At 50.6% G+C, this 24,115-nt stretch overlaps 1 protein-coding gene across 7 annotated transcripts in view; it reads left to right on the top strand.

Moving 5' to 3' along the window:
- The window catches only part of HPCAL1 (hippocalcin like 1), a 56,028-nt gene extending 39,439 nt beyond the window's left edge, over nucleotides 1-16,589 (top strand). For 4 of the 7 annotated variants that reach the window (XM_040551292.1, XM_040551299.1, XM_040551298.1 and 1 more), the window contains 3 exons: nucleotides 12,779-13,181; nucleotides 13,873-13,978; nucleotides 15,375-16,589. In XM_040551292.1, the coding sequence (XP_040407226.1) occupies nucleotides 12,804-13,181; nucleotides 13,873-13,978; nucleotides 15,375-15,472 (582 nt within the window). In that variant the 5' untranslated portion in view covers nucleotides 12,779-12,803 and the 3' untranslated portion in view covers nucleotides 15,473-16,589. Of the gene's footprint in view, nucleotides 1-12,712; nucleotides 13,182-13,872; nucleotides 13,979-15,374 lie in introns of all 7 variants that reach the window. The other 3 variants (XM_040551293.1, XM_040551294.1, XM_040551297.1) reach the window with 2 other exon arrangements.
- Nucleotides 16,590-24,115: the final 7,526 nt, after the last annotated feature.

The raw sequence follows: 24,115 nt of genomic DNA, 5'->3' as shown, positions 1-24,115 counted from the left end.
GGACCGGTGCCAAAATCTGCATTTGCTTGTTGCCAAAGGCTGCGATGTTTCTTAGCTGCTCTTTATACAGTACTTGAACAACTTTTGGCACTGCTGCTTGATGAAGGTAAGCAAAATTCCTGTGTCCACAGGGGGAAAAGTGTTATTCAAGCTAAAGACATAAGGCATCTAGTGTTTTCAGTCTGGATAAATCGAATGATGTTTTATGGGCTGCGAGGCAATTTTCTGCAAGCTTTCGAAGCAGAGCAAGCAGGCACTGCGTTGTTTAGCCTTACCACGTGCTGCTGTTTGTCAGGCACCTCCTCTTTGTCCCTGGCTCCTCTCCTCGGATGCCCGGGATGGATTTGGAGAGGGCCTCCAGCTTGCTGAGGGATGCTGATGGCACCGGGCGTTCAGCACCTCCCTGGGGTGCTCCCCAGCTGTCCGCGGGCACTGCAGTGCCCAGGTCCTGTTATCTGCCCTTCCACTTGAATTCCCAGCTTTTTGGCATGGCGATGGGCTCTTTTCAGCCAGGGTGCCCACTGGTGAGGGCGCACACACGCTCCTGATTCGTAAAAGCAAGTTGCATGCATGGAAAGGCTCGCTGGAAAGAGCAGCTCCTCTTGAGACATACAGCCACGCTGCACAGGGGAAGTAGATCTATGGATTAGGACTATTTCTACATACGCGTTTTATTAAGCAGCATGCTGAAGCCTGTGGGTTTTCAAAGCTCTTTCAAGACCTGTGTGTTGGAAGCCACCGGAGCTGAGCAGCCGGGCTTGCTTCTCTGGCTGCTCCTGGCCGAAGCCACCTGCGTGGTGCCCCGTAACCCACATCCAGGTGTCTCTCCCCAGTTTTTGGTGAACGATCAGACTTCAGGGTACTTCAGCAGTTTCTCCCCATCCATTTGCTCTCCTGGTGCCCCTCTCTGATGTCTTTATGTTTTCCAGAGGGTGTGAAGTGCAGCTGCTTTTAGCTACCACAGGGGAGGGTCTGTGCCTGTGCCACCACTGTCATGGCCATGGGGAGAAGCAGCTAAGGGCACATTTCTCTTGGCTATCAAAAGGAAAAGCACTTTTTTTTCTTTTTTCTGCACTCTTCCTGTCTGCAAGTGCCCTGTGTGTGTAAGCGTGCATGAGAACAGCAGCTCCCGGCACACCCCAGCCTGCCAGTAGCACTCGGTGGTATTTTCAGCAGCCTTTTCCCTTTTCGCTGCTCTAGCAAAGGGACGTTTTTATTTCCCAAGCAAACTGCCTGATGGCCTCTCTGCTCGTTACAGCTGTTCCTCTGGTAGGGCAGGTCTGAATCTCCCACTTAAGAAATAAAAAAAAAAACAACCACAACAACAGCTGGATTATGTATAAAATACAAATATGTGGATGTGAGGAGCTGCACTTGCTGAGAATGTTTTCCAGTACACAGATCCAACCGAACAGCAAACAGAGAGTGATTGTGGTCTCCCATAGTTAAGGCTGTGGTTAGATTTGTTTGTTTGTTTTCGTACAAGCCTGGGTGTTGGCTTTTTATTTATTTATTTATTTTAAACAAATGCACCACTATTGCCTGCCCTCGCAGTGGCAAATGGGGTCCTCCCTGGTCGCGGGACACTTGGAGCTGGAGAAGGGACTGGAAACTCCTTGTGTAACTCGTACTGCATGTGGAGATGTTCCAGAAACAAGCTGGAACATTATTTCTTACGCTGTTTTTCCACTGAGCTTCGCATCTCTTCCATTAGACCTTATCAGAGGATCAGTGTAGCTGCACTTGGGAGGGAACGGAGCAAATGTCTGATGCCACGGAGTTGCCATTAACGTAAAAGAAGGTCGGGATGTTTTGAGAGAGGTGGTTAACCCTGGGCATGGAAGTCAGAAGACGCACAGAATTTGGGGGAAGTCTGTGCCGTCCAGCTAATGCGCCTAGGGATGGGCAGCCGGCACCCCTGCCTGTAACCGGGGGAGAAGCTGCTCAGCTGGAAGCACAGCGAAGAGCCTGGCTACAGCTGAGCACAGGCTGACCCAAGCCACCGGGGTGAGGCTTCCCTGGAAAAGCCAAATCCCCTTCTTGGATGGGTTCCCAGTGCAGTCAAGGAGACTCGGTGCCACTGGGCAAGCAGGGGCGAGACCTCGTCCAAGGTGGTGCGGGCGGTCTTGGTGGCCGGGGATGCAGAGAAAGGAACACATCTTAATGGGAGGGGATGAGGAGCCTGGTCGGTAAGGCAGGAGAGCTAAAAGTGACGTGGGAGTGATGGTGCTCTGTAACCGTGCATAGCAGAGGGTAAATTCTATACAAGGTGATGCTGGGACCAGATCAAACGCTGTAACGAGCAGTGGGTACCTTTGGGCTGGACGTTGGGAAGTGATTTTGAGCTGTTAGAGGAATCAGATCCCATGAAAGCCTGACTGGGGTGACTGTGTGTTAGCCCTTGGCGCTCACACCTCCCTGCCTCTCGCCCAGCCACGAATTTGGTGTTGCCGCGGGCTGTTTCTTGTTGTGCTTTGTCTAATTTCAGCACACCAAAGCTGTCTCCTCAGCTGAGTGCTCACGGTATTGCCCTAATACGAATTACTGGAGATAACCTGGGAGTTTTATAACTACTGCACTTTTACAAAGTGCACTTTGTTGTCCAGTGAACCCAGACCCGGGCAGATAATTGCTATGACAAATAGTTCGAACTCCTTCTCTCCCTTGTAAAACCAGGGAGGAGCAGATAACTAATCTCTCCCGGTTTTGGAACGAGTGCAGCTTTGATGGCTATCTTGGCAGGTTGAAACCACAGCCGTCTGTTCCAAGCCGGTGGGTAATTGCTTTGTGCAAAGCCATTCATGAACTAATTTTTTCCTCCGGGAAGCTGAAGTTTGTTTGTTCAATTCCATGTCAAAGCAGCGTCGTTCCTTTCCAGAGAGCGAGGCAGGGTTGTGTGCACAGCTCTGCTCTTTCTGACCTGCCTCTATCTTTGTTTTTGTTTCTTGAATATAATTTGGAATAGATTTTTCCCACATTGCTTCTCAAGCTGTCTAGCCCGACGTTTTCCAAACCTGTGGTTTCCTTCCTATTTCTCCCTCATTTTCCACTATTAAATCTTCCAGCCCACTGAAGGCGCCTGAGAAGTAGATTTCAACAGCTTGGGCACAGCTCAAGTCCTCCTCTATCGGGCAGTGTGTGCTCCAGTACACTAAACGTGCTGGAAACCAACAGACCAGGGCTGGTGCTCAGGACGGAGAATAGGGCATGCGAGCAGTGCAACAGCCAAGCACGCGCACTGAGTCCCGTGCCAGGGCTCCGTCACCCGCACAGCTCCCAGATGTTCAGAGGGAACCTCCTCCAGCTTCAGGTCAGATCAGATAACCGATGCCATAACGTACAGAGAAAAGACCTGGGTGGTCTGCAAATCCACATTTCTGCACTCTGTGATCCCGTTGTGTCCAACCGAAGCAAGTATTCCATGGATATTCATCAGGGAAAGGGTGTTTTTTTGCTCAGCGCCAATTCTTTTCATATCAGTGCTGTGCCCCCGGGTTGCCAGACCTACCCGTTGTGCTGCTCGGGTGGCTATGGTCCACGCGTGGCCACACGGGAGTTAGAAGGATGTGGAGGTGGGGAGCTCCAAGAGGGATGAGTGGAGCAGGGGAATGCCTCCATGCTTTAGGATAAATGGGGCTGAGGAACAGTGTGATGTTGGGATGGCATTGCTGAAGGTAACTGTAGGGCTTTTTCCAGCTTCTGCCCCAATCCGTGCTTTTTCTTGTCCAACAGAGGATGTCCTTGGGGGGTCCAAGCCTGGCTCTGGACCTTAGGACTTTCTTTCGATGACAACCCTTTCGGTCTTCAGCAGCGCTCTGGAGGAGGGCTATTTAAAGCTCTCGTCCTTTCTGTGGGCTGTAGGATGGAGGAAGCGCTTCCTCCACGCAGATCTCTATCCCAACCCCACAGACGCTTTTGTCTGCTTCCGTACAGTCCCCACCCTGCTTGGAGTCGCTCCAAAGCCGAGCGCGCCGGGGCAGCACGCTATTGTTCGCCAGGGCCGTCCTTAGATGTGTCTCCTTTCCTTTTCCAAAGCAGAGCGTTTCTGCACCAAAACGCCCGAGATTGGTGTCTGGAGTATCAGAATAAATGTCCGTCTGTCCTCGCCGCCCCTCGTGCCGTTGGAAATGTTGGCGTTGCGGAGAGGAAATAGAGGGGCTGACCTTCCTTCGGGAGCACGATTGATGTTTGCTGCTGCTGTTGTGGTAGTCGTGAATGTTGGAGGGGGGACAGGGAGGTCTCTGGATAAACTTGGCAAGTCATGATCTGTCTTCTCTGGGTCAAGGAGCTAAAAAAATAAAATATTGACCACGAGGGAATGAGTACCCGAAATGCTTTTAAGGTATTGTCTATTCTTACATGACTCCAAATATTTATATCAATTTGCGGCTGACTTTCCTGGTCCCAGAGGTTGGATGTTCACTGGCCTTCCCCTTTTAACGTGCATCCTACAAGCAACGTGCTCTTCACAGGCTTCAAGGCTAAGGGAAGCAGCCTCGCTCTTGTGTGCTGAAAGGAGATGTCTGCAGATGCTGGGAGAACACACCACTTCAGAAACTTCCAGTCAGTACCCTACCCTCCATCAGCACTCCCCTCCTTTCAACCACCGCCGCGTCCTTTAAACACTTTTTTCCTGTTTCTCCAAAGAGGAAAAAATAAATGATAAATTATCGCATTGATGTTGCGCAAACGGGCCGCTTGCGGAAAGGTCTTGTTGACAGGGCTTCTCACACAGGATACCTTCTCCTCGCGCAGAAAAGTCGCTGCAAATTTCCAGGAAAACACAAATGCCATCCTTGGGAAAGGGGACATTAAAAAAATGTCATCCTGGTGGCTAGGGTGGATCTCGGATTGTGAAAGATGTAGTGCAGAAGTGGGTAAAATGTTGGGTTAGAAGTGGAGCTGACCAGTGGTTGACATCAGGCATAGCCCAGTGGCTCGTCAGAGACCAGAATAACTAATGGAAAATCAAAAACCAGCAGAGGGCAGTACTCTGGCATGGCTGGACCCAGAAGAGCTTGTCTGTCCAGGGCCTGATGCAATAAAACCTAACCGCACACGTTATTTATCTTTGCTACAACAAAGATAGTGCTATCTGAGTGGGAGATCTTAGGGGGTAACTCTCTCATGAGTCCCATTCAGGTGTTGAACGCTGCACAGAAATGCCAGAGGACAGAAAGGATTTTCACCTGGGTGCTCTTTGTCCCCCTAAAAATGTCGTAAGGGGCCTGGATTAGGGGGTTCCCAGCTGATCCCTCTGGTTTGGAGCTCTCCCTTTCTTGTAGGCTGCCAGGAGGGTCCAGCAGACGTCTTCTGCCTGAGCTCTGTGGGCTCCGGCCGTGCTGGTGGGATGCTTCTCTCATTAGTTAGTTTACAGAGCTGTTATTTTATGGGGTTTTCTGCAAGAAAAAAAGTTAAACACTCAGTTTGCTTTCAGATTTTTTGACTTAGGTATTTTTTCATTCAGTAGACAGGAAAATAAAGGTGTGAAACAATTAGGTTAGTGGATTAAGGGGAACGAGAACAGACAGTGTTTTGAGTAGGATTTGTTCACTGTGGAGTGTGTCTTTTCAAGCAAGTTAACCAGTGGCTTTTGTCCTCTATTAAAATGGTGATATATTAGAAAAAAGAAAAAAAAAAAACAAAAAAAAACACAAAAACACCCCACCACCACCAAAAAATGGCAGTGGAGAGAAAGTTTGTTTAGAAAGCCAGATGAATAAAAGAAATGGATGCGGGTTTATTAGATTGGAGGTTTGGGGAACCAGAAATTGAATAGTAGAAATTGTTAGCAATAACCGTGTTATTTGGTCAATGAAAATGTTAGTGACAAGCAGTATTTCTCTCTTTATTTTTTTCCCCCCAGTGGTTCAGTATTTTTAATTAAGCATCTAAACAAATGTCAGCTGAATTTTTGTTCGAGGTAGCCAGTTGGCGTACCTCCAAAACCACAGTTTTCATCATCGTCTTAGTAAGCATAACTCTTATGTAAGATAAAGGGAGGCTTTCTTTTAAAAAAAAAAAAAAAAAAGAAAAAAGTTTCTTTCCACTCTTTGAAAGAAGACAACCTCGATTAGCTACCCCGAGATCCCCCTGGCTCCTCAAAGCCCCCTATCTCAGCACGGTACCTGCGGCTAGGGAGAGGCAGGATGTCAGATCCCATTTTTATTTCCGTTTAAGCACCATCAGCAGCGATGATGATCTCGCAGACCAGCCTCTGAGGGCTGATTATCGTCTGTCACTATCTCTTTTGCAAGTGTCTTTGTCCCCAAACTCTTCATCTTCTCCGCGTGAGTGGCTCCGATGCGACGGGCTTTGCTCAGGTGCAGTCGTCAGGCACTTGGCGCTGCCACATTTCGGCTAATTCTTGCGATGCAGAAGGAGGAATTGGATCCAGCTTCCTTCCTCCCGGTGCCGTGATCGTTCTGCAGAGAGGACAGACGCGTAAAGAAGCGGGACGCTGACATTTGTCATTCGGATGAGCACGTACACACCCTTTAATGCAAGCCAACCTGACTTTTACAAAGTCAATATTGGAAATCCTATAACGTTTGAGGGACTTTCTGCTGGTGGCTCAGCACACCAGAGGAGAAGAGCCCAAGCTGTTGCCTCCTTCCTAGTGCAGCAAGGCGTTCAGCATGGGGCCTGACATGGGCTGTGGCAGGTGGATGGAGGGCTCTGTGATGGACTGCTGCACGAAGGAAACTTTTGGGGGTGGCCAGCACCGGGGCTGGATGTGATTTAGCTTAATCAGTTAACAAATGCCTCACGTGAAACTTGTAAAATCCAACAACGAGCCTGCCAAGTCCGTGATTTGGATTTTATCGCTCCGTCTGCCCTGCCCTGCGCTGGTTTTTGTCACTTTTCTTCCCTCCCTGACCTTTGGGAACCGTGCGGTTGCAACATTTCCCTCGTTTCCCGGTTCGTGGCAGGCACCTCTCCCGCAAGCCCGTGCTCCCGGAGGTTTATTTTAATTTACCTATCACAATTGTACCTTACCTTAAGGTGACGTGGGTTTTCCCCCGTGCAGCCCAACCTGCTCAGAAAAAGACCTTGTATGCTAAGACGCTGTGCTGACGACACGTTCTCCTCGCAGTGTAATCCTGTGTAAACAAACTGTATTTTTTTTAAGCCTTGCCAACTTCACACAGCATCTGAAGACAGAAGAAGGCTGCCTCCTTCTCCCTTGGTTTCATTAAAAAGAAAAAAAAAAAGGGCAAAGGGAGGAGAAGAGGAAAATCCACTCATGGTTGTCTTTTCCTGTCTCAAATAACAAGCTGCGTCCCTGCCCGAACTGCTCCCACCCAAATTAACCTAATTTCCTAATTTGCTCGAAATATTTCTGTGCTTTTCTTATTGCATTGGGGAATATTTGCCCTTTACAGTAACAAGCTCCTTTCTGAGCTGGAAAACGTTATAGAGAGCTCCCGAGGAGCTGCCAGATTTGCTGGTCCTAGCGCAGGTCTCCCTTTCTGCCCACAGCCCGTTTTCAATTTGTTTTGCAGCAATTTGGGGGTTTCTGTCGGCGTGCCCTCAGTGGGGTGATGGGGTTGCACTGCAGGCAGGCAGCTTGAACCCCAAATGGCTCTCGGCTTGATGCTCGATGTCCACAGCCTAAGTGATTTCCTGCGTTAATCAGGAATATAATCCCGAGGAAAGCGACTTGAAGAGACACGAGGAATCCAGAGCCCTCTAAGTGAATTTCTAAGGTTTCAGTGCAGCTGGCCCCATGAAATCAATGTGCCATCCTGCAGTGTTCCTCTCGCATAGCTATTCGCAGGATTGGAGCCTTCGTAATTATATCTTTCTCGGGAGAGCTGGCGGTGGGTTATCTATAGCTCTTGTCCGTTTGCCTTCCCAGAATTGGGTTTGCAAGGGCGCGTTGCCAGTGCCTGTGTGTGTGTTGATGGTGAAACTTTCACAGCGGCGGGGCTCTGCGCACATCGCTCTGCCTTTCCGAAGGGCGTTCGTCCTGAAAATACCGCTGGGTTTTCCGAAACTGAAAGTGGGGGTGATGCAGGTGGGGGTTACTTCCCTCCGACCGCTTTTAAATGAGCTTTTGGAAAAGGCTTAGCTCAAAACTAAGTTGCGAGTAAGCGGCGTTGCTCGTTTAGATAAAAGAGTGATTAGTCATTGAAAGTAAAAAAAAGTGGAAAAGCCCGTTTATTTGTTTAGCTCTGTTTGTTCTGGGCTTGCTAGGTTTCCCTTTTGCCTTTCCCTTCGCTAGGTCTCGCGGCGAGGAAGTAACCGCAGCTCCTCCTGCAGCCAGGCCTTGCTGTCCCTGCTCCGCAGGCTGCAGGGGAATGTTCGGCGTTTTATTGAGTTTCTTCCGCCCAGCTGCTCCCGTTATTAACTTCGAGAGACGTGGAGATGCTCCTCGTCACCCTTCAGCTCCGTCGTGAGGTGCTGCTCCCGGCCCCGAGCCCGCCACCGGTGAGGCCGAGGCCGAGGCCGCGGGGCGGAAGCGGGGCTCACGTGAGCGTGCCCGGCAGGGCCGGATAGCTATAGCAACGTGCTGTGCATCCTGCCCCTCCTCTGCTGCAGTGCTCGTTGCTTAGGATACTGCCGTTAAAACATCCAACACAAGCTGCTCCTCGCCGCGGAGTTCATTGTCTGTCCCAGGCCCGGGCAGCCGGACATTTCTCCACACGGCTCAGGTGGCCGTCCCCGGGCAAAACGAGGTCTGGAGGACTCCTTTACGTTCCCACTTGCAGCGCTGTTTGCTCTGGGATCTTCCTGAGCTTTCTTAAATCCGTGTGTGCATTAAATGGGCTGGTGGGAGCTGGAGAAGCCCCTCTCCACGCCACGCCAGCAGTGCAGGGTGAGCCAGAGGGGCATCGGCAAGGAGACAGGAGGGCTTCCTCCTAACCAGAAGGTTATATATATATATTAAGCTGACGAAGAGTCCAATGCATTTTTCACTCAAGGGTGTGTCCGTGACGTGTGACAGCACAGGCCTTTAGGGACTGAAGCTTTTAGTTGGGCTTCCTGCCCTTTTTTAACATAAGGATCAAATTGCAGTGGAGGACCCAGCCTCAGAAAACAGCTGCTGGCTTTTTGAGGCACGGCAGTTGTTGAAGTGCCCCACGGGGCAGGACCTCCCCATGGCTCTCGTCTTTACCTGGCAATGGGAAGAAGGATAGGGAAGCTAGTTCATGGAGTCACAGGATGGCTGAGGTTGGTAAAAACCTCTGGAGATCATCCAGTCCAATCCCCCTGCTCCAGCAGGGTCACCCAGAGCAGTAAAACAGTGTCTCCAAGCAAAACCTCTCGTAGCACGAAGCTCGCGATATCCCTCCGGGCTGATCCTTTTGTCTCTCTCCAGGGCAGAAGGCATCAGTGACCGATCCGACGCTTTGGCTGTTGTAATAAAAAAATCTTTCACCCATATGGGAGCGGTTCTTGCGTGTCAGCCCATCTCAGGGCAGTAGAGCAGCGCTGGCTGCCTGGCTGATGCTGTTCATTTGCTCGGGGCTCCTGCAGTCCCCAGGGCACCGTGCTACAGATTCAGGACCATAATGGGTCTCGGACACGCTTGTTCTGTTCTGTAAGCGAGCACGGCAAGACAAATGGTGCAAAATTTACCCCTGTGAAGCAGGCAGCTCAGATGATATAAGGAGTGTTTATTATATTTCACCATGCTCTTTCTCTGCTGAAGAGCACCACTGCCCTACAGATAGGCGCATCGCACATTTTCCCCTTTTTATTAACACCGAGTCCACTCCCAAGGAGGTTTGAACCAGGCAGGGCATCTCTACGGAGCCGTTCCTTCTCTTGCAGCCCTAACTGATGCGCTGAGAGCATCCCATCAGGAGCTCTGCTCACAGGGGTTTGCACCCCTTCAGAAGGTTTGCAGTGAAAAACCCAGGCTGCTCTCTGCTGTTTGGGTGACGTGCGCTGGGAACATTGCTTCTGGCAGTAACTGGTGGTAGGTATACAGAGGGCTCGTGGCAAAGTGGCACGCACCGAGCTTTCTGGCTTGGCCTCGGTGAGTAAAAGACCTTTTGCTCATTGCTGGGATTTTGCTGTGAGCCCAGAAGGACAGAAGATATTCATGCTCAGGTAGGACTCAGGGGCATTTCTGTACTTATTTTTGCTCCTCTGGGGAGTCCAGCCATCACAGTCGTGCTGGAAGCCCCAAACATCTCCTGCTCCTGGCTTTGCTGGCAGCGTGATGTCTCAGGCTCGCAAGAGGTTCAGCTGGCACAAGCTCTTGGAAAAAAAAAAAAAACACACCACCACGACAACCCACTGCCCTAATCACAGCACTGACCTGAGCATCCCGAGCCCGCTCCCTGCAATTTCCATTAGCAGCCGTCCTCCGAGTGGCCTCGCAGCTAAATCAGCCGATGAGCCTCTGGAAAGCGATTTGATGAAAGCATTTTACAGCAATCGAGTGAAATGTCAGCTGGGTGCCAGCAGCAGGGGGGGGGGGCTGTCATGATTAATGAGCTGTTTAGGCGTTTCGTTTTGTAGGAGCTACCTGAAACACAATTCACGTCGAAGGTGGTTTTTAGACCTGCTTTAATAAATTAATGTTAATGCTGGTTGTTTAATTATTCTTAACAAATTGGTTACAACAACTGCGGGGTTATATTTGGGTTGAACACATTAGCGAGCCTTTCAGAAAGCTCATATGCAAAAAAAGGGTTATGTTTAGATCATTGCACATCACTTTTCTGATATAACATGACCCAAAAGAGGAGGGAGGGTTGAAATAACCTGTAATTTGTTGAATGCAAAGACTACTGCGGCATAAAGCTTTTGGGGATGATACTAAATGAGCATCCGTCCAAATATCAGGATACATCTTACCGCGATTAGAAGCATTGAAATCCAATAAATGAGGGTAACTTCTTGCCTCTCTGCTGGCGAGGGGCTTCTCCTTTTAAGGGAACGGGAATAATAAAGGTATTTTAGGAAAAGGGGGAATGGCCCCGGGCATTCCTGCAGGGGATGCTGGCAGAGACCAGGAGCTTCCCCGCACGCTGGGGGTGAGCAGAGGTATGGGACCCGCAGAAAACTGCCCTGCAAAGAGCAGAAATAAAGCTTCGGAGCTGAAATAGTTGCAGCTTTCTAGAAAACAGAAGCGCTGATGATAACAGAGTTTTCTGCCTAGCCTGATGCATTGTACTAATGAGCAGCTGGCTGGTTTTTTGTCTCCGAGCATCAAGTCACAGGGCAGGACGGGGATTTTTCACATTGCTCAGGCGACAGAGAGAATAAGTGGGATACAGATAAAATGAGGTTAAATTCAGCTGGTGAAAAGCCCTCTGCTGCACAGCAACTTATTTTTTGCTGACCTTTAACATTTTTTTAGGTTCTTATGCATGCCTGGGATTTTTTACTCTTTGGGAAGCGCTTAGCCCCTGTTACGTTTTTCCCTGGTATTCGTTTCTGCATGCTTTGTTGCTCGGCTCTTGCTGTTTCCTGGGGCTGAGGAGCGGTGCTGTGCAGCCACACGGGTGCTGGGCTCGTCCTGACCTGCCTTCTGCCCTGGTTTTGGGCAAGCATAGCAGGGACGTCAAGGAAGGCATTTGTGCTGGGCTCAGTCCTCCCTGTTTGTAGGGGCTCGGACGTAACTCTGTACAAACCTTGTGGAAACGCCCTGGTAATTACTTGGGGTTGTTACACGTAGGAGCACCCCCTAGTGAGGCTGTCCCAGGCTGTGGTTCTGTCCTGCTGGACATTTGGGGCTCGGGATGGGAGATGCTCCTCAACCTCTTCGTGGATCTGCAGCGAGGTGGCAGCATCGCCCTGCCTGGGTATTGCTGGGAGGCCACAAAAAAGGCTGGAAGGGATAAGATCCAAAAATCCATCGTGATACCCATTTTGTTTCCTCTCCTAAATACACACTGACTGTCTTTTGCTGTGTCAAAGGCTCTTGCTTGTTGCTGGGCCTGTGCAGGCCACCCGCACATCACGGGCACTGTCACAGGAGGGGACAATCCTCCCCCCTCCTAAAAACCCTGATAAAAGCATGACGTTTGCCTTTTGCCCGTGCTGTGGAGTAATGAACTTACTGAACAAGCTTGCAGAGGCGCACAAGCCCCAATAAAGGTGGAAGGAGTTGCTCTGCCAACCCCGTCTCACTGGGGCCCTGTGACACTGCTGCGGAGAGGAACGGGGAGGGAGGAGATGCTCCCACATCATATTAACTGCGAGGGTTAAACAAAATGGGGTGCTTTCCTAGTAGGACAGGCAAATCCAGCATCTGGAAAGAGTCCAGCAGAGGGCCACAAAGATGATACGGGGCCTGGAGCATCTTCCCTGTGAGGAAAGGCTGCGAGACCTGGGTCTGCTCAGCCTGGAGAAGAGAAGACTGAGAGGGGATCTCATCAATGTGTATAAATACCTGAGGTGTGGGAGACAGAGGGATTTGGCCAACCTCTTTCCAGTGGTTTGTGGGGACAGGACAAGGGGCAATGGCCACAAAATGGAGCACAGGAAGTTCCGCACCAACATGCGAAAGAACTTCTTCACGGTGAGGGTGACGGAGCACTGGGACAGGCTGCCCAGGGAGGTTGTGGGGTCTCCTTCTTTGGAGATATTCAAGGCCCGTCTGGACGCCTACCTGGGCAGCCTGCTCTAGGGAACCTGCTTTGGCAGGGGGGTTGGACCCGATGATCTTTCGAGGTCCCTTCCAACCCCTACAATCCTGTCATTCTGTGATCTCATCCTCCCTCTGCCCTTGTCCCCTTGCCCCGTACAGGGTCTGCACCAGGCAGGCAGGCTCGCGCGGGGCTGGAGCTGACGCGGGTGCTCTCTCGCTTGGCAGCAGCTGAGCCGGGCTCCGGGAGAGGATGGGGAAGCAGAACAGCAAGCTGCGCCCCGAGGTGCTGCAGGACCTGCGCGAGAACACCGAGTTCACGGACCACGAGCTGCAGGAGTGGTACAAGGGCTTCCTAAAAGATTGCCCGACGGGCCATTTGACTGTGGAGGAGTTCAAAAAAATCTACGCCAACTTCTTCCCCTACGGCGACGCGTCCAAGTTCGCCGAGCACGTGTTCCGCACCTTCGACACCAACGGCGACGGGACGATCGACTTCAGGGAATTCATCATCGCGCTGAGCGTCACCTCGCGGGGCAAGCTCGAGCAGAAGCTCAAGTGGGCGTTCAGCATGTACGACCTGGACGGCAACGGGTACATCAGCCGCGGGGAAATGCTGGAAATCGTGCAGGTGAGGAGGCTCTGTCTTTTATTTTATGTTCGTTGTTGTAACTTCTTGGCTTGAGACATTTGGAGCTGGAGACGTTTGGTGTATGGAGCTGGGTCCCTCCCGTGTCCCCAAGGGGCAGTTTGGGGCCACGATGGGACCTAGGAGGTGCAAAGGTCCTGAGAGATAAATGAGGCTCCATGCAACTGCAGCAAGGCCAAAGTCTTGCAGCTCTCCCTGAGGATTCCTTGGTGGGGTTTTGGTGGGGCCATAAAGACCTAAATGCAAATTCTACTCACCTGGTTAATCTCAAAATCGATACCACAGGCTCTGAAACTTCAAATCTGAGTCAACGTGAGCTCAAAATTAAAGACTGTATCATGTCTTCATCCCCTGAAGGCTGGGAGCATGGCCCCACGGCTGGCTCTGGGGCCAGCCTGCACGTTAGCCTAAACCCCAACTTTCTCTTAAACTGACCCAGCAGCGTGGGTGCTTCTTTGAAGTGCAAGTGAACACAGGAAAGAAAAATAAAAAAACCCTGCAGTCAGAAATTTGTATTTGTTTTGGTTTGTAAAGTCCCACAGCTGCCTGCTGGGGTCAGCTGCCTTTTTTTATTGCTGCAGGCTTAAATTAATTTTCTCAGTCCTGATGCTTTGTAGTTTGGGTCATGTTTTTCCTATGTCCTTTTTTTTTTTTTTTTTTTTTTAATACTCAGGCAATCTACAAAATGGTTTCATCAGTAATGAAAATGCCAGAAGACGAATCCACTCCAGAGAAGCGGACAGACAAGATCTTCAGACAGATGGACACAAACAATGACGGTACGGTCTCAGCCTCGTCCTGCTCGAGGGGGAGATGCTCACGGGGCGAGGATGTGGTTCTCATGCTGGTACAGAGACCTGTAACAATATGGCTTTACGTCTAGAAAGGCTATTTCTGATTTAAGAGCGTTTCATGACAAAATATACAGCAAAACCTGCTCTATGCATCCTCCATCTGCTGCACCTTGTCGCTGAGATAAAGTCAGCTCGTTCCTGGTAAAATATCGCCCCGTGAGCCGCGCGCTGCCAAACAATAAAATCTGCACGGGGGAAAGGTAACAGAGAGAGGCTGCTGCAGGCTCCCACGTTAGCAATGCTCGCTCCCTGCCAGGGAGCCCAGGGAGCCAGGGATGGATCTCCCGCTCCTCTCGGTGGCTTGAAATGCTTCTTCTGCCCCACTCCGCTGTGGGGCACAGCTAATAGCTTCTCCTTTGTGCGCTGCTTTTAAGCATTGCGAGGAAAGGGAAACGCTAATAAACTTCGTGATAGTTAGGAGTGCTCTTTTTCAGACTGACAAAAAGTTAAGAAAACAATTTTTTTTTTGGAGACGTTAGCCAGAAACTAGGATTGAACCCTGAGCTAGGGGGTTTAATGAACAGCAGAGAGGAACCCTCAGCATCTCCCACAGCTGAAACCTTCCCTTTGGGATGCCCCTCACACTGTGTAGGTATCAGAGCTCAGCAAAAGGTTTAACATCAGTGATGCTTCTGCATCAGGACACGGTGTGAGAGAGGCAGCAAACGCTCATCTCCTCCTTCCTGTGACACCCAGACACATTTTTGGGAGCGAGGAGCTGCATTTCCAGCAGGAACTGGCACGGGTGGGTAGGGCAGTAGTGGCTCCCAACCCTGCAAACACTCACACATGGTTTCAGCAGCGTCCTGAGGGAAGAGCTCTTGGAGCAGGAGGGAGGCAGCGAGGGGCTTGGAGGGGCAGCAGGGGCTGCCACTGCTCACATCAAGCCCCGGCGGTGAAAGCAGAGAGATTTGGCACGTTTGGGTTGAAAACAGCATAGCACTGTGAGCATCTCATGCAAAGCACACACACGTGCAGGTACCAAGCCTCCTGTTCATGTTCCGTGCTATTTGTACGGCCCAGTTCTGGGACAGAAAGCTGCTGATATTAGAACCGTTGTATTTTTTATTTTATTTTTAATTTGGTACTGTCTTTTTAAATAAGAAACGACAGGGTTTTATGCTAGATTGTTTTGCAGAAGAAAGATGCATCCAGGCTTAAGGGCTTGAGCGGGATTTGACTGCTGTGCGTTGCACTAAATTCCCCGAGATGCATTTGCAATAGATTAAATATACGTGCATTGTTTTTTGTAAGCTACAGTGAGTGGCAGCAATGAATGACTGTTTTTTTTCTCTTCTGTTTTGCCTTTCCTCCTTTGAAGGTAAACTGTCCCTGGAGGAGTTCATCAAAGGTGCCAAGAGCGATCCCTCCATCGTGCGGTTGTTACAGTGCGACCCCAGCAGCGCGAGTCAATTCTGATACAAAGCGGACAGTTTGCAACGAGAATCTCGGCTTGTCCTTCAAGCTTTGCTCGCAAATGGATGCCTTCTCAATCATTCCTCAACAGTTAGTGGATAAGATACCATTGCCAGATTGTGTGTGTCTGAGTGAAAACAGCCCTCGCTCCCCTCACTAACACCAGTGCAGCTCTCCTTCGGCAGCTCCATTTCTGCTTTCCCGTAATGTTTTGGTTCACTCTGCACGTGTTAACGGTAAATGAAAGGTATGTTTACATGCAGATCCGAAGGGTTCAGATTTCCCGTGAGATACCACTTCGCTTAGTCTGGGAGGAAGAATGGTGTTCCCGTCGTCCCAGGAGGACGCTAGGTAGGACTTTGACCCAACGTAGCAGATGGCAGGTAATTTATTTTGCTTCGGAAATGACTATGTTAAAAAAAAATAAAAAATGAAAAAAAAAAAAAGGTGGACTGAATGGAGTAGAAAGTTTAAAAAAAAAAAAAAAGGGAAAAAAAAAACAACAAAACAAAACGCAGCTTTCCTGGGCATGGTTCCAATTTTCTTTTTGAGGAAAATTGCTTGCACTTATCTAATGGTCTTTACTTTCTTTTAATATATATATAAATTATATATATATGGTGAAGTAAAATTTTAAATATTTAGGTCATCTATTTAAGGCATACAATAGAATTCAAGCTTTGTTTCTTCTAGTTGTCTGTGATTTATTCCGATCTTGGAGATGATTGTTTTTTGTGGTATTTATGCATTAGCCAATCGCCGTTCCAAAAGAGATGCATGACTAGCAGTTTGTGGATACTTCACTCTGTTTAATTACTGAATGCAAATCTTCGTTCGTTTTTACTGTCGGTTGTTCCAGCGTTACTGTATTAACGGCAGACCTGAAAGGAGCAATCCTCATTTTGTATTTCTCAGTGGAGTCCTACTTTATGGTGGTCGCTGCGTTAAATGGCTTCTGAGTGAAATGAGGTGACGTGACTCGCACCGCTCTTCTCGACCTCGCTGCACCTCCTCCCTCTTGCTGTCGATACGTTACTAGTCTCGTGCATTCCAGTGTTATTTAATATCTGCCTAATGCCAAGAAATATCAATTGAAATAAAAGACTACTTTTCTTGTCAATAGCTGTCTTCTTTTCACCCCTGCAGCAAATCTGTGTCGTCACCTATTTGGTGGAAGGTGGAGGCTGGCTCCCTGTCCCTGCTCTCTCCGGGACACATTTTGGCTGCTTTGAATTTCACTGTTAAATAAAAAAGATGTGTTTGCGCTATATCCAAACAGAAATGCACCGGTAGGTCAGACCCAGTACAAAGTACAGCCTTATGTCAGTGCTGCCGAGCAGAGGAGCGCATTCATTATTTTTTTTCCACAGAAATTCAGATTTGAGCCATTAAACCAACCTTCCTTTCAACTGCAACGCCCTGCGGATGAGCGCAGCCCTGAAAGCGGAGTTATTTGAGAATCTGCAAGCCAAGAAAAAAAAAAAAGGTATTGGGGAAAAAAAAAAAAACACACAAGAAGTCTGGTGGTTGCTTTCAGCCCGTCGGCAGCCTCGCTGCTCATGCAGGGAAGTGCTGCAGCACTGAATTCACCATAGATGAGCTTCCACAAGCGGCTCTTCTCGCAGGGGATGGGTGGCTGGGGGTTGGAGGTCCCGAGGGGACCCCAGGGTCCTGCGGCAGAGGTACAGCGGCCACTCCGGGCTCACACATGTGGCCACGCTTGGGCGAGCGTGCGGAACCGTCCCTGCGCCTGCAGCGGGACCGTGCCCCCGAGGGGACCACAGCATTTGAATCTCGGCAGGTCTGTGGGATCCTAAAATGAGTCAGGCGTATTTTTATTTGGGCGCTGCACAATGACCCCTTTTTTTGGGTAGCGAGGATGTTAAGAGTTGTCTCGATGTAGCGTTCGGAAACGCATCAGGTCTTTTTTCTCGTCGTTTGTCTGAGTCTGGGCGTGGTCCTTTTTTTCAGGTTTTTCTGCCATCTGTCCTCTTCTGGTTTCCGACTCTCTTTTTGGTGAATAGCAAGTTTGAGTAACAGTCTGACAAAACCCAAACTGTTCTCATTTAAAAAAAAAAAAAAAAAAAAAAAAAAAGAATCTCCTTACAAAAAGCTCATTTTGACTGGCTTTCGAGAAACAAAACGAAAGCTGACTTCTAGTGGCAAGAAAAAAAAAAAGTTCTATTTCTTTGGCTTTACAATTTTGGCATTAAAATGTGCCGAGGTGTCCGGGAGGGAAGGCTTGCTGCCGGCCACCCCGTGCAGATGGGATCGTGCCCAACGCCTGAGTCCATCTGCCTGCACATCTCTCCACAACATGCATGGGTGATGCTCCCCAACATCTCCCCCAGCCCAACTCCTTCTGCCTCTCACAGGATCACAGGGGCTGAGGTCAGAAGGGTGCCTTGTCCAACCCCCAGCTCAAGCAGGGCCACCCAGAGCAGGTTCCGGCCCCATGCTTGGGTTTTTTTAGGCTGCTTCTTGCTTTTTCCACCACTTTCCCAGCCTTTAATCAGACCTGCTCCAGATGCTGGAGCTGGGCACCCACGGCCACTAGCTAACTTTGAACATCTCGGCTCTGCTGTGACGAGCCCCTCTGAGGCCGTGAGTTTAACTTAGCAAAAGTGGAATTTGGCACAATAAATAAATAAATAACCCATCAACAGGTCCATTTTTACCTCGTTTTAATAAGCTGTGTAATTATTCTCTCACCATGGAGATATCTGGCACTCCGAAAGCTCTGGCTAATTACCACATCAATTCAGGCTCTTCTGTACGAATCGCAGGCCCTGTTAGGCTAATCCTAAATCATGGCCTTGCCTCCCAAATGAAGTTAGTGCCCTCCTGGTGGCCGCTCAGCTCCAGCCGGGGTGGCAGAGGCGCGGGGATGCGGTCTTGTGCAGCCCCTGGGCAGGTGGTCTTCGCGGAGCCGTCCCCGCTGCGTTGTGCAGGGCACCCTCGTATGTAAAGGTTAGGAAGCAGACGTGGGCTTTAATGGTCCAGTGGGCAAGCTGGCATTTTGAGGCTGCGTCAGGTCAGAGAGGCTGCTTATGAACCCGATAATCGCTGTTACGTCTTCTGGGAGGGGAGATGTTTCGCTGGAAAAGGGAAAAAAAAAAAAAAAAAAGTGAGCAAAGCAAATCTCTACAAGCTTTGTTGCTGTAGGCGGTGCCTGGCCCCAGCCCTTGTAGGTAGCCCCTGTGTGTTAGGTGTGATGTTATGGGGTCTGCTGTGCTTCTGCATGCTCTCCTGAAGGTCCCAGCCACCTGGGGGTGCCTGGGTTCCTGCCAGCCAGTGTGGGGACAAGGCAGGAACCCCCGGCCCCAAGGAGGAGGCGAGGAGCTGTCCTGGAGCCTCGGAAGGGGTAAGTCCACAGCCAGCATGGGGTGTTTGAACGGGTGGACAGCCGTTGGGCTCGTCCTGATGGAGAAGTGATTTATCCTAAATGAAGTCTTTACTGGTTGGGATGTAGCTGGAGGGAATAGTCTCTGGTCTGACGGTGAGAGGCAGGGCCCCCTCCTTGCTCCTGGTTGTTCAATGAAGTGTGCCAGGCTGCTACCCTCACACCATCCTTCGCTGCCCCAAGCCCATACAGAGGCACAGAACCATCTAGATTGGAAAAGACCTTCAAGATCATCAAGTCCAACCATCAGCCTGACCTACCAAGTCCCATCACTAAACCCTGTCCCGTAGTGCCATGTACACACGTCTCTTGAATACCTCCGGGCATGGGGACTCCACCACTTCCCTGCACAGCCCCTTCCAATGCTTCACCACCCTCTCTGTGAAGAAATTCATCCTAATGTCCGAGCTAAACCTCCCCTGCTCTTTTGTTTCAAAGTAAAAAAATAAAAAATAAAAAAAAAAATACAAAGCCAGCCCGTGTGGGGGTGCAGATTCAGCCTCCTCGTTTGCACCCGCGCTGCCTTCCCCGGCAGGGAGACCCACGGGTTTCTTCTGGGCCTTACAGCACCTGCCACACATCCTTTGGCTTGTCTGCACAGGAGCAAAGTGCAACCTGCCGCATGGCCCGGAGCAGGCAGGTGGCAGCTGGCATCTCCTGGCTGAGCTCTGTCACCTCAGCAGGACGCCGTGCTGCCTCTGCGAACTTCTCTCCGTTGGATGCCTTCCTCCCGCCTGGCCCCGCTCAGCCACAAGCCAGGTTGCTGAAAACCCTCAGGGTTCCCTCCTTCTCTTTATTCCTTTTTTTTCAATACTTCCCTGGACCCCTTTTGGGGTAAATCACCGGTTCCACGTCTGAGCGGCTGCCGCTGGCAGTGGGCGCAGCGCTGGCAGCTTGCTCCTTGGGGAAAGGTGAGCGCAACGCAGCTGCATTAATTTGCCATTAATAACCAGAAACAAAACACAAACACTGCACACTCTTTCCTTGGAGAAAATAAAATAAACTCGGCTAATTCAGATGTTAGTGTTGCGCAGCCATGGTTATTCCTGTGCTGTTTGCTGCCCTTCTTAATTATTGATATTTGCCAGCAAGCAGGTCTGGTGCCTGCTGGGGGACGTGGGGAAGGAGATTTCAGAGCCACCCCTCCCTGAGATGCAGGTGATACCAGCCGCCCAGCAGTCACACTGCCACGAGCCCAGTGTTCCCTCACAACCTGAGCAGGTCACCTGCTCCCCTGCCAAAATCCCAATATCACTTGGGACCGAGGCATCACAGGCTGCACCACTGAAAGCTGCAGGACTGATGAAAAAAAAAAATGAAAAAGAAAAACAGAAAAAGTGTGTTTTTGTAAATGATTTCCTCGGAGTGAGATGCCTTCCCGTGATGCCTGTAAGGGAGCTGCTGCCCACTCTGTGCCTCTGCACGGCCCCTCCTGCGCCCACCGCCTGGTACCCGGCTGATGCTCTCCAGGCAGCACAGGCTGGGGCAGCCTGAGTTTCCATGGCAACACCCAAAAAGGAGCAAAGGGTATTCTTTCTTTTCCACTCCAAGCAAAGCAACTTGCTTGCAGAAAAACCTTACTTTCCGTTTCGGATGACTTTGTAGCCCCCTGCCTCCACCTTTGGGAAGTCACAGCGCCTGCGCGCTGCAGGAGGTATGAGCAGGGGGGACCAAAGCCTGCTGCAAATGCACATGAGGAGTCAGCTTAGGTGGGGTGGCAGCTGTCCCTGCAGCATGCCCAGGAGCCCCAGGATGTGGCGATGGCACAGAGAACACCAACTGATGGCAATCCCCTTCCCACCCCAGCTGGATTTGCCATAGCTCTGCAAGACCTCTTGCAGCTGAGCTTGTCGTTGGGCATGGGGTGGTGGTGATGGCCGTGCGTCTTGCCAGGACAAAGGTCTGCTCAGGGTTTCCCTCTAGACCATGTGCAAGTTCAGACATACCCAAAAGGCAGCAAGTGGTGCCAAGGCAGCCGAGTTAAGCCCTAGCTGCAGCAGGTGGCACTGGGACTTCCTCAGGACATCAAGCTCAAAGGCACGTAGAAGCAGGAGCACGACGGCTGGGGTGGGAGCAAGCTGAGGCTGGACCAGCCTGGCCCATTTTTGCCTCTCGGAATAGTGATGTTTGGCCATTATGCGACCAGTATGGAAGCGAGAAGCTAAGTTGCAAAAATTATTTCTTTAACCAGACATCCAGGTGGAAACAACGATTTCCCCCCAGCTCTGGATGACAGAGAACCAGTCAGAGCAGCCGTGCCAACCTGAAATGCCACAGGAAAGGTTTTACAGCAGCCCATTAAAAGGAACAGCAGCAAATTGCTAGGATCAGGTGGTATCCACCCGAGTGCACTAAAAGAGCAGGAAGATGAGAGTGTAACCTCTCGTTTTTATCAGCCTTTGGCAAACACGGTACCAGATTATTATATTTTTTTAAATGACTCCAGGGACAGTCACAGAAACTCCAGAGCAGTAAGCTTGATGTCTGAACCAGAAAAAAAAAAACAACTGGTAGAAACTACAGCAAAGTGCAGACATTGCAGATACTGGGATAAATATGATTTATTAGGGAAGAGACAAAATGGGCTTTTACAAATGAAGGTCTTGCCTCATGAGTCTATTAGCGGTCTTTGCAGTAAGGCATCGTTAAATGATCTGGAAAGGGATGGAGAGGTGCAGTGAGACAAAGTTTTCCAATGATACAGAATTGTCTGGGATAGCCAGAGCTGGTGGAAAGCTTGGTGCTTCTCAGTGCTGCTGACTGGACAGTGAAAAACTAGCCCTAACTGTTCGTAAACAGCAAAGAGGTCCAAATAAGCGTGATGCTGGGATCACCTTGGGTAGGTCTGAAAATATCAGCTAAATTCTCAGTCACAGAACCATAGGCCATCCAACCTGGCCTTGAGCACTTCCAGGGATACACAGCTTCTCTGGGCAACCTGTGCCAGTGCCTCACCACCCTCTGAGTGAAGAATTTCTTCCTTATGTCTAATCTAAACCTACTCTCTTGTAGTTTAAAGCCATTACCCCTTCTCCTATCACTACCCTCCCTGACAGAGTCCCTCCCCAGCTTTCCTGTAGGCCCCCTGCAATCTATACCATGCTTGGGCTTTGGGGGAGCCTTTGGGTTTAGGATGTTACTAAATTGTGAACCGAGCATCACACAGGGCTGCAGTGGCCTCTGAAACCTTCAGCTGCTGGGGCAGAGCCAGGGCTGCCCAGCCTGCCCCCATGGCAGCGTCCTGGGCCCTGAGCCTCCAGGCCTCAGCAGCTGGTACCCATGGCTGGTGTCGTGTCAGGCCTGTGCCAAATAGCTTCACAGGTTCTTCACACTGGCAGGGAACATTTCAATCAGCCTGTCTGACCCTTCAGGTGCCACAGGTTGGGGAATTTTTGCACCAGGCCGGGGCCTTTGGCCTGAGGGCGCTGAATGCATGTTGGTGGTGTGAGGGCTCATTTCTCTTCAGCCCAGCACTGCCTTGGCTGCTCCCGTCTCTCCCAAAGATGAACAAGCTGCCATTTCTCAGGACAAAACATCTCACTATGCACTAGCAATTTAGCACTTAAAACTCTGGGTCAGAAATAGGGGGGCCAAGGGAAGCTTTTTATCCCTTCCCACTTGCTGCGCAGGCACAGGAGCCCCAGCCCCAGGAGGCACAGCAGGCTCATGGGGGGGGTTGGGAAGCACGGGGGATAGCAGAGGGTGCTTTTTCTGTGCCCCTGGGCTTTTTGGGGGATGGTGCTGGGGAGCCAGGCCTGTGGAGATGTGCTCTGCCTTGCTGCAGGCCTCCTGGCGTCACCCCCCCCCCCCCAAAAAAAAAAGCAGTGGGGAAGCGCAAAGCCTCTCCCAGGGCACTTTTTGGGTACCAGCCCTCCTGGTGCTCCCTGCCCTCCTCCTCCCTCCCCACCAACAACAAAGCTGGAGAGGTAAGGAGTCAGAGCAGGTCAGTGCAGCTGCTGGTAGCACCAAGTTCCCTCCCTGTGCTGGGGCCGCCCGGGAGCTGGTGAGAGCAGGGAGGCGAGGCAGGCGGTCCCATGAGCTGCTGCTGCCACCTAGCCCTCGCACCCACATCTGCTGCTGGTTTTCCCCTTCAAATCGCCGGTTTTCTGCAATTTTCCTCTTCTGAGCCACCAAGGGGAAAATATTTAAGGTCTAATTTTTTTTTTTTCGCTTCACCTCCTTTTCTGAGGTTTCTGCCTTGCTTGCTGCAGTACTTAGGGCCAGGACATGGTCCTAGTAAAAGCTCATTAAGAGACGCTCCCGCGGATATTAACTTGCAGCTGCTTTTCTCTGTGGGGGTTTGGCCTCCTCCAGCACGCTGTGGCTCTCTTGAGCCCACAAGGATCTCACCAAGGACAGACCGCTTTTGCCAGCAGCCAAATCACTTCCCCCAGGACCGTCAGGAAATGTGAGTGTGGAGGAGAGGGGTGAGTTAGTGACATGCCTGGATCCAGCTCTCCATTACAAGCTAAACTTGTGAGCTTGAGATCCTAGCTTAGATCCTCAAAGGGAATGTACTGAAGATGCTGCTCGTGGGCTGCTTCCTAAATTTTGAAGTGCCTCTGGGAATCCCCCTTCCTGTTCTGTTTTGTGATGGACATACAGGATGTTCAACAGGCAAACCAGAGCAGGAGAAACCACTGCTTCCCCCATTTCCCATGGCCATGGGCTCAGATATAGCCAGAATTTTGGGGCCATGATTGCTGAGCTGCGTCCTTCCACCCAGCACCTCGCACTCATGAGCATCCTAAACCTGAGTCTGGGGACAGGTCTAGCTTTTGAAGCCATTTGCTCCCTGAAGCTTCTGTAGCCACCATCTGACCCAGGAGGGAGTGGGAATGGTGTTCCCAAATCTCACAGGTGGCACATTCAGTTGGTAAAAGGGGAGAGTGCCATGGAAAGTGCTTCAGGAGGGCTCATCTCCACCTTGTGAGAGTCGGGGCTCCTGGATGAGGAACCTTCGTGAGCCTTGTGTCCTCATGGTGGAGACTTCTGCCACCCAGCCTAACCACCGTGGTCCCAGCTTGTGTCTTCTGCCTCTTGGTTAACATCAGCTGTTCCCCGAAGCTGCACTAAGGAAGATGGCATGAGTCAGTACTTACCCCAGCAAAAAAAAACCCTGACAGCAGAGAGCCTAAATTAAGCCCAGGAGCAGTAGAGGCGAATTAAAACATCTCTGAAATAACTACTGGGAGAGCCAAGCCTTGGGCTGGACTCCAAGCAGAAAGCTGGAAAATGAGGGG

Source organism: Cygnus olor, chromosome 3, assembly GCF_009769625.2.
Source record: "Cygnus olor isolate bCygOlo1 chromosome 3, bCygOlo1.pri.v2, whole genome shotgun sequence".
Taxonomy (NCBI): Eukaryota; Metazoa; Chordata; class Aves; order Anseriformes; family Anatidae; genus Cygnus; species Cygnus olor.
This window is presented reverse-complemented; position numbering and strand designations above follow the sequence as displayed.